We start from the raw sequence: 14,437 nt of genomic DNA, 5'->3' as shown, positions 1-14,437 counted from the left end.
AGAGAAAAGAATGGTGAGTGTTCCAGCTAAGGGGGATCAAAAAGAAGTGCTTTTTGAATTAAACAGAGGAGTGTGATTCAGCACTTAGTTCTCCTCCTGAAACCAACATTGCATGGTATGTTAACTAACTACAATTTAAATAAAAATTTAGAAAGGAAAAAAAGAGTGTGATTCAGAAAAAATAATTTCCTACCTTGCTGAATGCTGATCATGATCATAGAGTGCTTAGGGAGGGGCGCCTCGGTGGCTCAGTTAAGCGTCTGCCTTCAGCTCAGGTCAAAATCATAGTGTCCTGGGATCAAGCCCCATATTGGGTTTCTTGGGTTTCAGCTTTTCCCTCTGCCTGCTGCTCCCCCTCCTTGTGTTCCTTCTCTCACTATCTCTTTCTGTCATAAATAAATAAAATCTTTAAAAAAAAAAAAAAAGAATGCTTGGGGGGAAAACAGAGAGGGAGAGGAGGCTTGAAAAAAAGAAGTAAAACCTTTAAAGAAATTGTCAAGTCTGTGTAAAATCTTACAATGGTCAAGGAATGGAATCTTAACTCATATCTCATTTAAACCCAGGTTTCCCTATTTGGATCCACCTAATGAGAGACTCATTTTGGAAGCTCTTAAACAACTTTACCAATGTGATGCTATTGACAGGTAAAACAACAACAACAACAACAAAAACCCAACCACAACAGATGTTAATCTCTTTCTGTTTCATTTTATTATTTTTAAAAATTTTTATTTTTATTTTAAGTAAACTCTGTGTCACACATGGGGCTTGAACTCATGACCCCAAGATCAAGAGTCACATGCTCTACCAACTGACCCAATCAGGCACCCCAGTCTCTCTTTTATTTTATTTACTTATTATTTATTTATTTGAGAGAGAGAGAGGGAGAGAGAGAATTATGTGGGGGAGCAGAGGGAAGGAAGGACAGGCAGACTCCACACTGAGTACAGAGCCTGATGCATCACTTGATCCCATGATTCTGAGATCATGACCTGAACCAAAATCAAGAATTGGATGCTTACCTGACTTGAGCCCCTCAGGTGCCCCCCCATCTCTTTTTCAAATAGGGTTCTTAATAGTTTCCTTTATCAGTAGAAAATGATTTGTTTGAATTGAATGGATTTATTGATCTGAAATAAGACTTTGTCCTCAGTTTTTCTTTGCCACAATTCTGAATTTTAAAGTTACATAATAAAACTGTATTTGTTTTTGGTATTATTTAACAAGTAATTTTTGAGTACCATTTCGGTACCAGGCTTTAAGTTGGGCATATGAAATAATAAGAGAACCAGACCTTGTTCTTACGATTGTGTGTTGGGGAAAGATTTGGTAATTATCATTCTCTTATTTCTTCAAGGACATCCTCTATGCTTCTGAAGCATTTTGTGTCTTTTATTATAGTACTTTATTCTGCCTCATTGTTTAGTTTTTTGGATGTATTGGCCCTTGAAAACAGGGAATATATCAGCTTTATGTTTTATCAATGATCAGTGTGTCGTGTTTTTTATATTGAATTTATGGAGTTGACTTAAGGTAATATAAACTATATCTGACTTATTTTAAATGATGAACATTTCATTTGTACTCTCCCAAGATAGAAAGAACTTAAGAACCTTATCTTTCTATTAAGGAGCGGCCATGTGACCAGGTTGGGTTTGTCTATGGTGGAATTTCCTCTCCCTCCACATCTGACATGTGCAGTAATAAAGGCTGCTTCTCTGGATTGTGAAGATCTACTACTTCCAATAGCAGCAATGTTGTCTGTGGAAAATGTCTTCATTAGACCGGGTAAGAAGTTTATTGATGAGTTTTAAAAAAATTAATAGACTTTATTTTTTAGAGCAGTTTTAGCTTTAAAGAAAAGTTGAGGATAAGTACAGACACACACAGTTACCTCATACTTAACATCTTTTGTTAGTGTGGAACTTTTGTTATTATTGATGAGCCAGTATTGATACATGATGATTAACTAAGGATCACTCTATTGTATATTTGGGTTTTGACAAAACCCTGTATCTGTAGTAACACATTTCCACCATTACAGTAATATACTAAAAAATTGCACTCCCCTAAACATCTCCTTGTTGTCCACCTATTTGTCCCTACATCCCTGCTGCCAAGTTGGCTTGGCGATGCACATTTAAGGTTCCTTGTTGTCTTTTTATAGCATAATAGTTCTTTTCTTTCTATTGGATAGGATTTGTTTATATCTTCTCATATTGAAGGACAGCTTGGTTGCTTTCAAGTTTTGGCAATTATGAATAAAGCTGCTGTGATCCATGTACAGGTTTTTGTGTGGGCATAGGATTTCAACTCACTGCTGAGTTGTAATATAACAATAGGTTTATATTTGTCAGAAATTGCTAAACTATCTTCCCTAGTGTCTGCACAGTTTTGTGTTCTCACCTGCAATGAGTCTGAGAATTCCTGTTGCTCTACATCCTCACCAGCATTTGGTGTTGCCATTGTTTTAGATTTTGACCATTCTAGTAAGTGTGTAGCACTTGTTAGTAACTTGTTTTAACATGCAGATCCCTGATGACATATGATGTTAACCATCTTTTTATATGCTTATTTGTCATCTGTGGATTTTTTATTTATTTATTTATTTATTTATTTTTTGAGGTGTCCATTCAGGTCTTTTTATTATGTTATTTTATTTTATTTAAAGATTTCATTTTTAAGTAATCCCTGTACCCAGCGTGGGGCTCAAACTTGTAACCCTGAGATCAAGTTGCATGCTCTACCAACCAAGCCAGCCAGGCACCCCCAGATCTTTTTAAATTGGGTAGTTTTCTTATTGTTGAGTTTTAGGAGTCCTTTGTATATTTCAGATAACAGTCCTTTATCAGGTATGTCTTTTGCAAATATTTTTTCCAAGTCTATGGTTTGTCTTCTCATTCTTTTGACATTATCTTTCACAGAGCAGAAGTTTTAAATTTTAATGAAGTCCGGTTTTCAGTTACTTCTTTCATGGGTCATGCATTTGGTGTTATATTTGAAAAGTCATCACCATACCCAACATCCTCTAGGTTTTCTCCTATGTTATCTTCTAGGAGTTGGATGTCCATTTGTTCTAACCCCATTTGTTCAAAAGGCTATCCTTCTTCCACTGAAATACCTTTCCCCCTTGTTAAAGATCATTTAATTATATTTGTGTGGGTCTGTTTCTGAGCCCTGTATTCTGTTCCATTGACCTCTTTTCCTACTCTTCCGTCAATATCACCCTGTCTTGAATATTAGAGCTTTATAGTAACTCTTGAAGTTGGATAGGGTTAGTTTTCTGACTTTGCCCTTCCCCTTCAATTAGGGATTATGTCAAATCTGTAGATCAGGCTGGAAAGAATTGATATCTTGACAGTATTGAGCCTTTCTATCCATGTACATGAAATATTTCTCTGTTTATTTAGATTCTCCAGTAATTCACTGGACATTTTTATTACCATATATCTAGCCCTTAGGAGACATGAAACTGAGGATCAAAGAATTTTACATTTTGTTATTCTTTAACTTAGTTGTTTGAAATAGAGAGTTTATAATGTTCCTGGCTAAGAGTTAATTTCCTTTCACTGGTAAAGGAAGATAGTATGGTGGACTTTTGCCCTGTTACAGTACATTAGTAATATATTAACTTTTCTTCCTTAGACTCAAAAGAAATGAAAGTTCAGCACCTGTATCCTAAGAGAATTATTTTGAGGTTCAGACTTCTGCTTCTTTCCTTTCTTGGTGTGTCTGTATGGGACACAACTTAGTTCTTCTTATAGCAGCTTTACTTTCTTCTAATGGGGGTGGAGGTGGGGTCATAATGTTTGTTTGTTTGTTTTTTTAAAGAGCTTCTGGGAGAGCCTGGATGGCTTAGTCAGTTTAACTTCTGACTCTTGATTTTGGCTCAGGTCATGATCTCAGGGTTGTGAGATCAAGCCCCTGTGATGGGTATGGAGCCTGCTTAAGGTTTTCTCTTGCCCTCTCCCTTCTGCCCCTCCCCCCTTGAATGAATGAATATATATAAAAATAAATTTAAAAAATAAATAAATAAAAGACCTTCTGAGTAGACAGTGTTTCTTGCCTGCAGCCAAGACTAAAAATAGTGTGTGCTACCCATACTGGCCATATCCCTCTATAAGCTGTGAGTGCGTGTCCAGATTGGTTTATTTTTTGCCAAGATTATAATGGAGGATACATTTTTCTGTAAAAGTACTCTGGTTTAATCAGTGTGCTGCTTATCCCAAAATAATTGTAGTCTTTTTTTTCCTCTTCCCCCTAGATTGTAGCCTTAAGTGTCAGAATTTTGGTTCTAGTAATACCCCGAATTACAGTTGTTCTTTTCTAGTAAAGAGTAATATGCAGGGGCACTTAGGTGTCTCAGTCTGTTAAGTGTAAGTCTTTGGGTCAGGTCCTGATCCCTGATCAGGGTCCTAGGATCCAGCCCCTCCTCTGGCTCCTCAGCGGAGAGTCTGCTTCTTCCTCTGCCCCTCCCCGCCTCCTGCTCTCTCTCTCTCAAATAAATAAATAAAATCTTAAAAAAAAAAAAAAAAAGACTCTATACAGTAAATAAGGTTGGCTGGGTGGTAGGTAGGGGATGGGTGAAATAGGTGAAGGGAATTAAGAAAAACAAACTTCAATTATAAAATAAATAAGTCATGGAGATGAAAGCATAGTATAGAGAATGCAGTCAATAGTGTTGTACTAATGTTTTATAGTAACTACGCTTACTGTGGTGAGCGTTGAGTAATATATGGAATTGTTAAATCACTATGTTGTACAACTGAACCTAATGTAGCATTGTATGTCAGCCATCCTTTAATGATATTCTTTAAGTAAATAAGTCTAGCTGGGTTTCTAAGCTAAAAATACTCTAAAAACTATTAAAGAGTATTGAGGTGAGAGTGTGAGAGTCAAGAGATCAGGGTTCTAACCTGACTCCACTGCAACCTAATTATCTGACTATTGACCTAGTTTTTCTGGACTTCATTTTTCATTTGTAAAATCAGGGAGTTAGATTAGATTAAGGTGATCCAATCTTATAGTCTTATAAGGGCAGAAAAAGGAACTGGTTTTCCTCATTGGAATTTTTAAATAGATAAAACCACTCTGGTGTTAGCTCTTTTATTTTTTTAATTACCTTTTTATTGGAATACAATTTCAAAGTTACAGAAATGTTGAAAGTATAGTAAAGAATTTCCTTTATATCTTTTACCTAGTTTCATCAGTTTTTAACTTTTTTCTGTATTTGCTTTACTATTCTTTTTCTCTTTCTCTGTCTCTCTATGTATATATGTATGCATTTTATGTATTTTTTAGAGTCACTTAGGAACGTTACACTCCCTTACCACAAAGTATTGATAACGTATATTTACTAAGAATAAGGGCAATCTCTCACTTAACCATAGTACGTTTATCAAAATTTGGAAATTTAGTATTGACACAATACTATTTTCTAGTCCAGAGTCCATATTCAAATTGTCCTTTGTCCCTAGAATATACAGAAGTAGCTTTAGAATTCCTAAGATACACCACTGACTGCTTACAGTTTTTATTTATTTATTTTTAATTATTTTTTAAAGATTTTATTTATTTATTTGAGAGAGAGACACACACACAGAGCTAGTGAGAGCACCAGTGGAGGTGGAGGGAGGCAGAGGGAGAGGGAGAAACAGACTCCCCGCTGAGTAGGAAGCCTGACCCTGGGTTCAATCCCAGGACCCTGAGATCATGACCTGAGCCAAAGGGAGATGCACAGCCAACTGAGCCACCCAGGTGCTCCTACAGTTTTTATTTTTGAGGTAAAATGTACATGTAGTGAAATGTATAAATCTTAGGTATATAATTCAATTAATTTTGCGAAGTGCACACATCTGTATAACTCATACCCCTGTCAAGATATGGAACAGTTTTATCACTCGGAAAATTTCTTCAGTGCCCCTTTGCAGTCATAATCTAGCTCTGCCACCTCCCCACAGTCAGTCGTTTTTCTTTTTTTTTTTAGGTTTGGCTTTTCTGAAACTTCTTGTTAATAGACTTAATGTACTTTTTTGTGTTTGGCTTTTTTTGGTCAACATAGTGGGTGAGATTTATCCAGTTCCACTGTATGAACATACTACAGTTAGGTTTTTTCCATTATCCTACTGATAAACATTTGAATTGTTTCTTGTTTGGTGCTGTTTATAAATACGGCTGTTAAGTGGCACCTGGGGGGCACCATCCATTAAGCGTTGGACTCTTGGTTTCAGCTTAGGTTGTGATCTCAGGGTCCTGAGATTGAGCCCGTGTTGGGCTCCAGGCTCAGCACAGAGTCTGCTTGTCCCCTCTCCTTGCCCCTCTCCTCCTCCCACCCCACCCTCTTAAAAATACCCATACACTCTCTCTCTCTCTCTCTCTCTCTCAAATAAGTAAATTAAAAAAAAAAAAAAAGAATAGCTGTTTTGAACATTCCTGTGTAGGTCTTTTGTAGATGTACATTTTCATTTCTCTTAGGTAACTATCTAGGAAACAAATTGTTGCATTATTGAGTAAGCATGTGTTTAAGAAATTGCCAACCTGGGGCACCAGGGTGGCTCAGTGGGTTAAAGCCTCTGCCTTCGACTCAGGTCATGATCCCAGGGTGCTGGGATGGAGCCCCGAGTCAGGCTATCTGCTCAGCGGGGAGCCTGCTTCCTCCTCTCGCGATCTCTGCCTGCCTCTCTGCCTACTTGTGATCTCTGTCTGTCAAATAAATAAATAAAATCTTAAAAAAAAAAAAAAAAGAAATTGCCAACCTTTGGGGTGCCTAGGTGGCTCAGTAGGTTAAGCATCCCATTCCTTCTTGTACTGGGATCAAACCCTCCTCCCCCCACCGCTCCACGCAGCCCTATATCAGGCCCCACCCTCAATGGGGAGTTTGCGTGGGATTGGGATTCGGTCTCTCCCTCTGCCCCTCCCCCTGCTCACATTCTCTTTTGCTCTCTCTCAAATAAATAAATATTTGTTTTTTTAAAGGATTTTATTAATTTATTTGACAGAGATCACAAGTAGATAGAGAGGCAGGTTGGGAGGGGCAGGCTCCCTGCTGAGCAGAGAGCCCGATGTCGGGCTAGATCCCAGGACCCTGAGATCATGACCTGAGCCGAAGGCAGAAGCTTTAACCCACTGAGCCACCCAGGCACCCCTCAAATAAATAAATCTTAAAGAAAGAAATTGCCAACCCTTTTCCCCAAATGACTATACCATTTTAAAATTCCATCAGCAATGTTTGCACCACATGTCTTCCTCAACATTTGGTGTTGCCTGTCATGTTATTTTACACATTCTATTATGTATTGGTGATCTCTCCTTATGGTTTCATTTGCATTTTCCTGCTGACTAATATTTTTGTGCATTCATGTGATTATTGGCCATTTATCTGTCTTCTTTGAGAATTGTCTGTTAAAATCTTTTATTCAGGTTTTAAATTTATTAAAAAATTATGGAATCTCAGAGATTTCAGTTTATTCTGGATACAGGTTATTTGGTAGGTAATGAGTTGCATGTAGTTGTTCCCACTCTGGGCTTTTCTGTTTACTTTCTGAACAGTGGCTTTTGATGACGGGGGCTTTTGAATTTTGGTAAGTTTAATACATCAGTTACTATTGTTGTGGTTACTCTCTGAATGCTAAAAGATCTTTGCCTGTCCCAGAATCGTGAAAATATACTTCCCTCTCATATTTCTATTGATACTTTCCTACAAGCTTTACATTATTGAGCTTTTTTTTTTTTTAAAGATTTTATTTATTTATTTGACAGAGAGATCACAAGTAGGCAGAGAGGCAGGCAGAGAGAGAGAAGGGGGGAAGCAGGCTCCCCGCAGAGCAGAGAGCCCGATGCAGGGCTCGATCCCAGGACCCTGAGATCATGACCCGAGCTGAAGGCAGAGACTTAACCCACTGAGCCACCCAGGCACCCCCATTATTGAGCTTTTAATATAGTACAGTAATCCATCTGAATTTAAGCTTTGTATATGGTATGAGGTAGAGGTCTAGGTTACTTTTTTCTCTGTGATCATCCACTTATTCTAGCACATTTATGGAAAAGATTTTTTCCCCCACTGAATTGCATTGATACCTTTTTAGAAAATCTAGGGACTATATATGTGTGACTGTTATTTCTGGACTTTATTTCATTGATCTGTTTACCCTTATGTCAGTGCCACTTAGTGTTGATTACACAGCTTTATGGTAAATTTTGAAATCAGGTATTGTAAGTCTTTCAATATTGTGTTCTTTTTTTTTTTTTTAACTTTTTTTTTTAATTGACAGACAGAAATCACAAGTAGGCAGAGAGGCAGGCAGAAAGAGAAGGGGAAGCAGGCTCCCCGCCAAGCAGAGAGCCCGATGCGGGGCTTGATCCCAGGACCCTGGGATCATGATCTGAACAGAAGGCAGAGGCTTTAACCCACTGAGCCACCCAGGTGCCCCTGTGTTCCTTTTTTGATACTCTTGTGGTTATTTCATATTCCTTGCATTTTTATATAAATTTTAGAATCAGCATACCAGTTTTTTCAGGAAAAAGCCTGCTAGAATTTTGATAAGGATTGTTTTTTTAAAGGCTTTATTCTTGTTGCTGTTGCTTAACATGTCCTTGCTGTAGGGCTGATAATATACATCTTTAATCACAGTTTACTCAATGAATATTTTATTGCTTCGTGTAAAATACAGGAAAGCTTGCAACAATTTAGTTCCATTCACTCCTCCATCATGTGTGCTACTATTGACATATAAATTACATTTACATATGTTACGAACTTCAAATATAGTATTATGATATTTCCTTTAAACCTTCTTATGTCTTTGAAAGAAGTAGAGAAGAAATGAAAAATTAAGTCCATTTCAGTACTGGAAGTAGAAGGTCGGGTATTGGTTTAAACATTTTTTTTCTTTTGAAGAGTGTATGTATGTATGTATGTATGTATGTATGTATTTATTTATTTATTTTAGGGAGGGTTAGTGCACGTTGTGCCTGCCTACGTGAACAGAGGGGAGGGGCAGAGAGAAAGGTAGGGATAGAGAATCTCAAGCAATCTATGCTCTGAGCATGAAGGCTGAGGCCATTGTGGGGCTCAGTCCCACCTCCCTGAGATCATGACCCAAGCCCAAACCCAGAGTTGGTTGCTCAACCAGCCAAGCCACCCAGGCACCCCTGGTTTTAAAATTTTTGTTTAGAATCTTCTCTCTGTGGATGGTTAGTTGACTCAACTTTTTAGCTTTTTAGGTTGTTCAGGTCTTAGGGTTTTTTTTTTTTTAATTTTATTTATTTATTTATTTATTTGAGAGAGAGAGAAAGAGAGTATGAGAGGGGAGAGGTCAGAGGTAGAAGCAGACTTCCTGCCAAGCAGAGAGCCGGATGTGGGACTTGATCCTGGGACTTCAGGATCATGGCCTGAGCCAAAGGCTCAACCAACTGAGCCACACGGGTGCCCGTGTTTGTTTGTTTTTAAGATTTTATCAGAGAGTACAAGCAGTGGGGAGGAGGAGAGAGAGAGGGAGAAGCAGACTCCCTGGTGATCAGGGAGCCTGATACAGGGCTCTACCCAGGACCCCGGGATCATGACCTGAGCCAAAGGCAGACACTTAATCAACTGAGCCACCCAGGTGCCCTGGTCTTAGGTTTTAATTATGTGGTGTTGTTGTTTTTTAAGATTTTATTTATTTATTTGTCAGAGAGAGAGAGCACAAGCAGGGAGAGAGGAAGGTAGAGGGAGAAGTAGGCTCCCTGCTGAGCAAGGAGCCCTACTCAGACTCGATCCCAGGATTCTGGGATTACCACCTGAGCCAAAGGCACCCCTTAACTGACTGAGCCACTCAGGCATCCCTGTTCTTTGTTTTTCTTTTAATCAAGTTCTAGAGTTGCTTTTGATATCTTGAAGGCCTTTTTTTGGGATCTAACTTTAGGAAAATATTATTTGAAAGTGACCTATATTTGAAGGCACTCAAGGAAAAGGGAGACTTCCCTTTGTTAGCTTAATACTTGGCTTTAGATATCTGTGGACTCTAGAATATTCAGATAATATAGCCAATAAGAGTATGTATTTTTTCTGTGCTTTGATTTGGTGAGTTGGTTTATTTTTTCTTAAGATTTTATTTATTTGAGAGAGAGGGAGAGTGAGAGGGAGAAGCAAATTCTCGGCTCAGCAGAGAGCCCGACGCAGGGCTCTTTCCCAGGACCTGGAAATCATTAACTGAGCTGAAAGCAGATGCTTAACCTACCCTGAGCCACCCAAGATTAAGTCTTGCCTTTGTGAAGCACTTGATGTCAATCATGTTAATGGATATGAAACATGAATTACCCCCAAAGCACTAAGGTAGCTCAGAGATTCAGTGTTTCTAGATTCCACAGAATAAAAATGCAACTGTGAAATAGCAATGGCCTTTTCTATTGTTATGTCAGAGACAGGATTGAGTTTTTTTTTCCCTTAGATACTGACCTAGGCTTCTTTTTTAAAAAATAGGTAGTACCTAGGTCCCTGGGTGGCTCTGTTGGTTAAGCATCTGCGTTTGACTCAGGTCATGATCCTAGGGTCCTGGGATTAAGCCCCACATCAGGCTCCCTACTGGGTGGGGAGGCTTTTTCTCCCTCTCCCTCTGCCCCTCTCCCTGCTCATGTGCTTTCTTGCTCGCTCTCAAATAAATTAATAAAATCTTTAAAAAAAAATAAATAGGTAATACACGAGGTGTTATTGTCAAATATATTACATATGTTAATAGGCCCAACAACACAGTTTTATAGATAGTGTTTCATGCAATTTGTTTTTAAATCACAAAAGGGGACATAATAGAAGAGATAGTTATACTCTCTTATTTACCAACATATTTACTTTTACCAGTATTCTTTTTCAGTGTCATTCAGATTGCTCACTTCCTTTCAGCCTGAATAACTTCCTTTATTATTTCCTGTAAGTCAGGTATGCCAGCAATGAATTCTTTTGGGTTTTGTTATCTGGGAATGTCTTTATTTTTCCTTCATTTTGAATGATCATTTTGTTGGATATAGGATTCTTAGATAACAGTTTCTTTTAACACTAAATAAATATATTATCCCACAGTCTTTCAGCATCCATCATGTCTAATGAGAAGTCATTTGTTAATTTTATTGGCATTCTCTTGTACATAATAAGTCATTTTCCTTTTGCTGCTTTCAGTATTTTGGCTATTGTGAATCTGTGGGTCTTTTTGCTTTTATCTTCTTGGAGTTCATTAAGCTTCCTCTAATCAAAACTTAGATTAATGTTTTTCATCAAATATTGGAATTTTTCTTCAACCATTATTTCCTTAAAATTTTTTCTACCTCTTCCTCTTCTTTCCTTCTGGCAGTCCCATTACACAAGGTTCGTATGCTTAATGGTGTCCCACATTTCTCTGACACTGCTCATTTTTCATCATTTTTTTTTCCCCCTCTGTTCTTTGGATTGCATAATCTTTTTTGATCTATATTTTGCTGATTCTTTTTTCTTCCAGCCCAAATCTACTACTGAGTCCCACTTAGTAAAGTTTTCATATTTTTTATTGCACATTTCAGTTCCAGCATTCAGCTACTGGTTGGTTGCAGGTCGTACTTAATACCTTCAAGCTAGTGATGTTTTCACCCTTTACTGTTCAATCTGTGTTGTGTGGTTTGGAGACTGTTTTCATAGTTTAGAGTTTATGAGTTTGTCCAGTATTCAGCCATAGACCAGAGGCTCAGGTGTTCCCTTTCCTTTTGTACTTCCTCAGAAGGTACAACCTTGGAGGTCTACATAGTCTCTTGGGACATTGGGACAACTATGGGCTTAGTTGGTTTCTCTGATCTTTCTGTTAAGTTTTTGGCCGGCTTTACTTTCTTGCTGGCCTGCCTCTGTTGGTAACAGATTAAGTTGTTAGTCTTCACTGATTGCTAGCTGATGGCTCTGTTGTTTTTGACAGTGCCCTAGGGGCATAAATTACTCTGTAGTTTGATCCAGATAAAGTTGGGCAAAGTATTGCTGGTTTCTAGTAGTGCTTGCCTCTGTGCTTTCCTGGGAAAAACCTCTATGGAGCAGGAGCTGGGAGTTGATTTGGGAGTGGGCTCTTCACGGGCTGCCCCACCCAGATCTCCCGTCCTAGCAGAAGCTTAAAGTGGGAGGAGGTGGGAACTGGTGCTTTGGTTACCACCACTGTCCAGTATACATTTTCCTTAGCATAAAGCTTGGTGAGACGGCATCTGTAGATGTTCACCGGCTGCCAAAAACAAAAACAAAAACCTGATATAGGAAACTGGGAGTAGTGGGAGCTACCAGTCTGCTGCTGAACTCACTAGAACAGCTTTTCTGCCATACAGAGCTGTAAGGGAATGGAAAGCTGTAATTCATGATCTTTAGCTGTTCCCCCATTTATTAGCTGTTCGGCCTTGATCTTCCTTACAGAGTAGGAGCTGGAGGTAAGGGAAAGGCTGCCGCTTTCAGGCTGCTGAGCCTTCTGGAATAGTTCTTCCACACACAAAGCTATGGGGGTGTTGAGCGTAGTTCCTACTTGAACGTGATCCTTCCTTCTGTTCTTACTGAAGTCCATAGATTCAGTCAATCTCCAGAGACTTTGAATGATTGTTTTCGGTAATTTGGAGCTTAACAGATGTCTGTTTGGGAGAGAGGTTTCACCTAACTCCTTACATCACCATTTCCGATATATGTACATAGTTAACAATTTAAACACTGCACAAAGAATTAAGTGAAAAGTCTTCCTCTCCTAAAGATGTCCTTAGGTCCAATTTGTAGAGGCAACAATTGCTACCATATATCTCAGTTCATAACTTAGAGAGAGATTATGGCCTATATATAAATACATAATTAATTTTTAAACCTGGATCATGAAGAACTTCAGCTGCTGCAAAATGCAGCTTTAGCTTTTGAGCATGTGACTTGCTAAGATCTTGTTACACCCAAAATGTGTATTAGCTTTCCAGATGCTTCTCTATGCATTTGTAGTCTTTATAGGTTAAGTAATCCTTTCTGGGGGCGCCTGGGTGGCTCAGTGGGTTAAAGCCTCTGCCTTCGGCTCAGGTCGTGATCCCGGGGTCCTGGGATCGAGCCCCGCGTCGGGCTCTCTGCTCAGCGGGGAGCCTGCTTCCTCTCTCTCTCTGCCTGCCTCTCTGCCTACCTGTGATCTCTCTCTGTCAAATAAATAAATAAAATCTTTAAAAAAAAAAAAAAAAGTAATCCTTTCTGGCTTGGGTTCTGTAGATCACCTAATTTAGTTTATCATATACTTACTGGTAAAACTGGGTAGTATTCTCACATCTAACATTAAATTAAGATTATAAACATCAAGATGATCATACTGTCAACATTTTTAGTGATCTGCCTTTTGCTGTAGTAAACTGTGTACAGGGTCCGCTAGTATAGATATTATTTTAGAAGTCAGACAATAGGGCACCTGGGTGGCTCAGTCGTTAAGCATCTGCCTTCTGCTCAGGTCATGATCCTGGGTTCCTGGGATTGAGCCCTACATCGGGCTCTCTGCTAAGTGGGGAGCCTGCTTCCCCTTCTCTCTCTGCCTGCCTCTCTGCCTACTTGTGATCTCTCTCTGTCAAATAAATAAATAAAATCTTAAAAAAAAATATTATAGAAGTCAGACAATAGAGTGAGAGCTGTTAAATATTTTTTAGGTGGTGAAAAACATTGCCTTGAAATGGAACAAATTTAAAATAAACATTGGGTTGGTTCTGAAGTCTTTAATTATGTTAATTGTGACATTTTTAGAACTAAAGGGCATTTTATATGTATGTGACACTTGTGGCTTTATTCCTCTCTTTCGGCTCTGAGGATTGTTATTATTACTGAAATCCCCTGTAAAATAGTTTTGTTTTCTGTTCGATTGCTATATAGAAAAGTATTGAATTATCTTCCCAAATGGAGAAGTTCAGCTGAGACAACTTGTTTTGCTGCTTCACCTTGTCACTTACAGTTCTTGCTTTAGAAGATCTACCTATTTGCAAGACATAAAACTGATAATAACATTTCATCGGGGGAAAGATAATAAATTAAAGATAGTGACAAGTCTACTGGAAAGTAATTAAAGGTGGATAGTCAGACCGTTGTTTAGAGGGTAAAATTGCTGAGATTGTAGGAACTGTGTGATATGGGTTTTGACTTTCCCATACATATCCTGAATTTACCGTGGGACTTCAGCCTGTTTTAATTTTAATTAATTAGGTTTTTTTGCAGGGGGGAATTCAGAGAAAAGAAACAAAAAAATGTTATCTGTTCTCTTGACTTTGAGAATAATGGAGGAAGAAAGACAGAGAGACGGTAGCAATGTGGAATGGACAGCCAGGGAAGCAATATGCTCTCTGCATTTTTAAAAATGTGAGCAGGTAGCCACTCTAAACAACAGGGATCCAATACTAACCGGCAGAATTGATTTTCAGAAAAAATGAGCTGAGCTTAAAGTTTTGTGCTAAATCTGTGCTAAAAGTT

The 14,437-nt window shown here is 38.5% G+C and overlaps 1 protein-coding gene across 2 annotated transcripts in view; it reads left to right on the top strand.

Moving 5' to 3' along the window:
- DHX40 (DEAH-box helicase 40) overlaps positions 1-14,437 on the top strand; it is a 45,856-nt gene that overhangs the window by 19,282 nt on the left and 12,137 nt on the right. For both annotated transcript variants that reach the window (XM_032871912.1, XM_032871911.1), the window contains 2 exons: positions 564-644; positions 1,631-1,788. In XM_032871912.1, coding sequence (XP_032727803.1) covers positions 564-644; positions 1,631-1,788 — 239 coding nt within the window. The remainder of the gene's footprint in view (positions 1-563; positions 645-1,630; positions 1,789-14,437) is intronic.

This window comes from Lontra canadensis, unplaced genomic scaffold, assembly GCF_010015895.1.
Source record: "Lontra canadensis isolate GAN:19392208 unplaced genomic scaffold, GSC_riverotter_1.0 scaffold43, whole genome shotgun sequence".
Taxonomy (NCBI): domain Eukaryota; kingdom Metazoa; phylum Chordata; class Mammalia; order Carnivora; family Mustelidae; genus Lontra; species Lontra canadensis.
The sequence above is the reverse complement of the archived record's forward strand: the minus strand, read 5'-3'. Positions and strand labels throughout refer to the sequence as shown.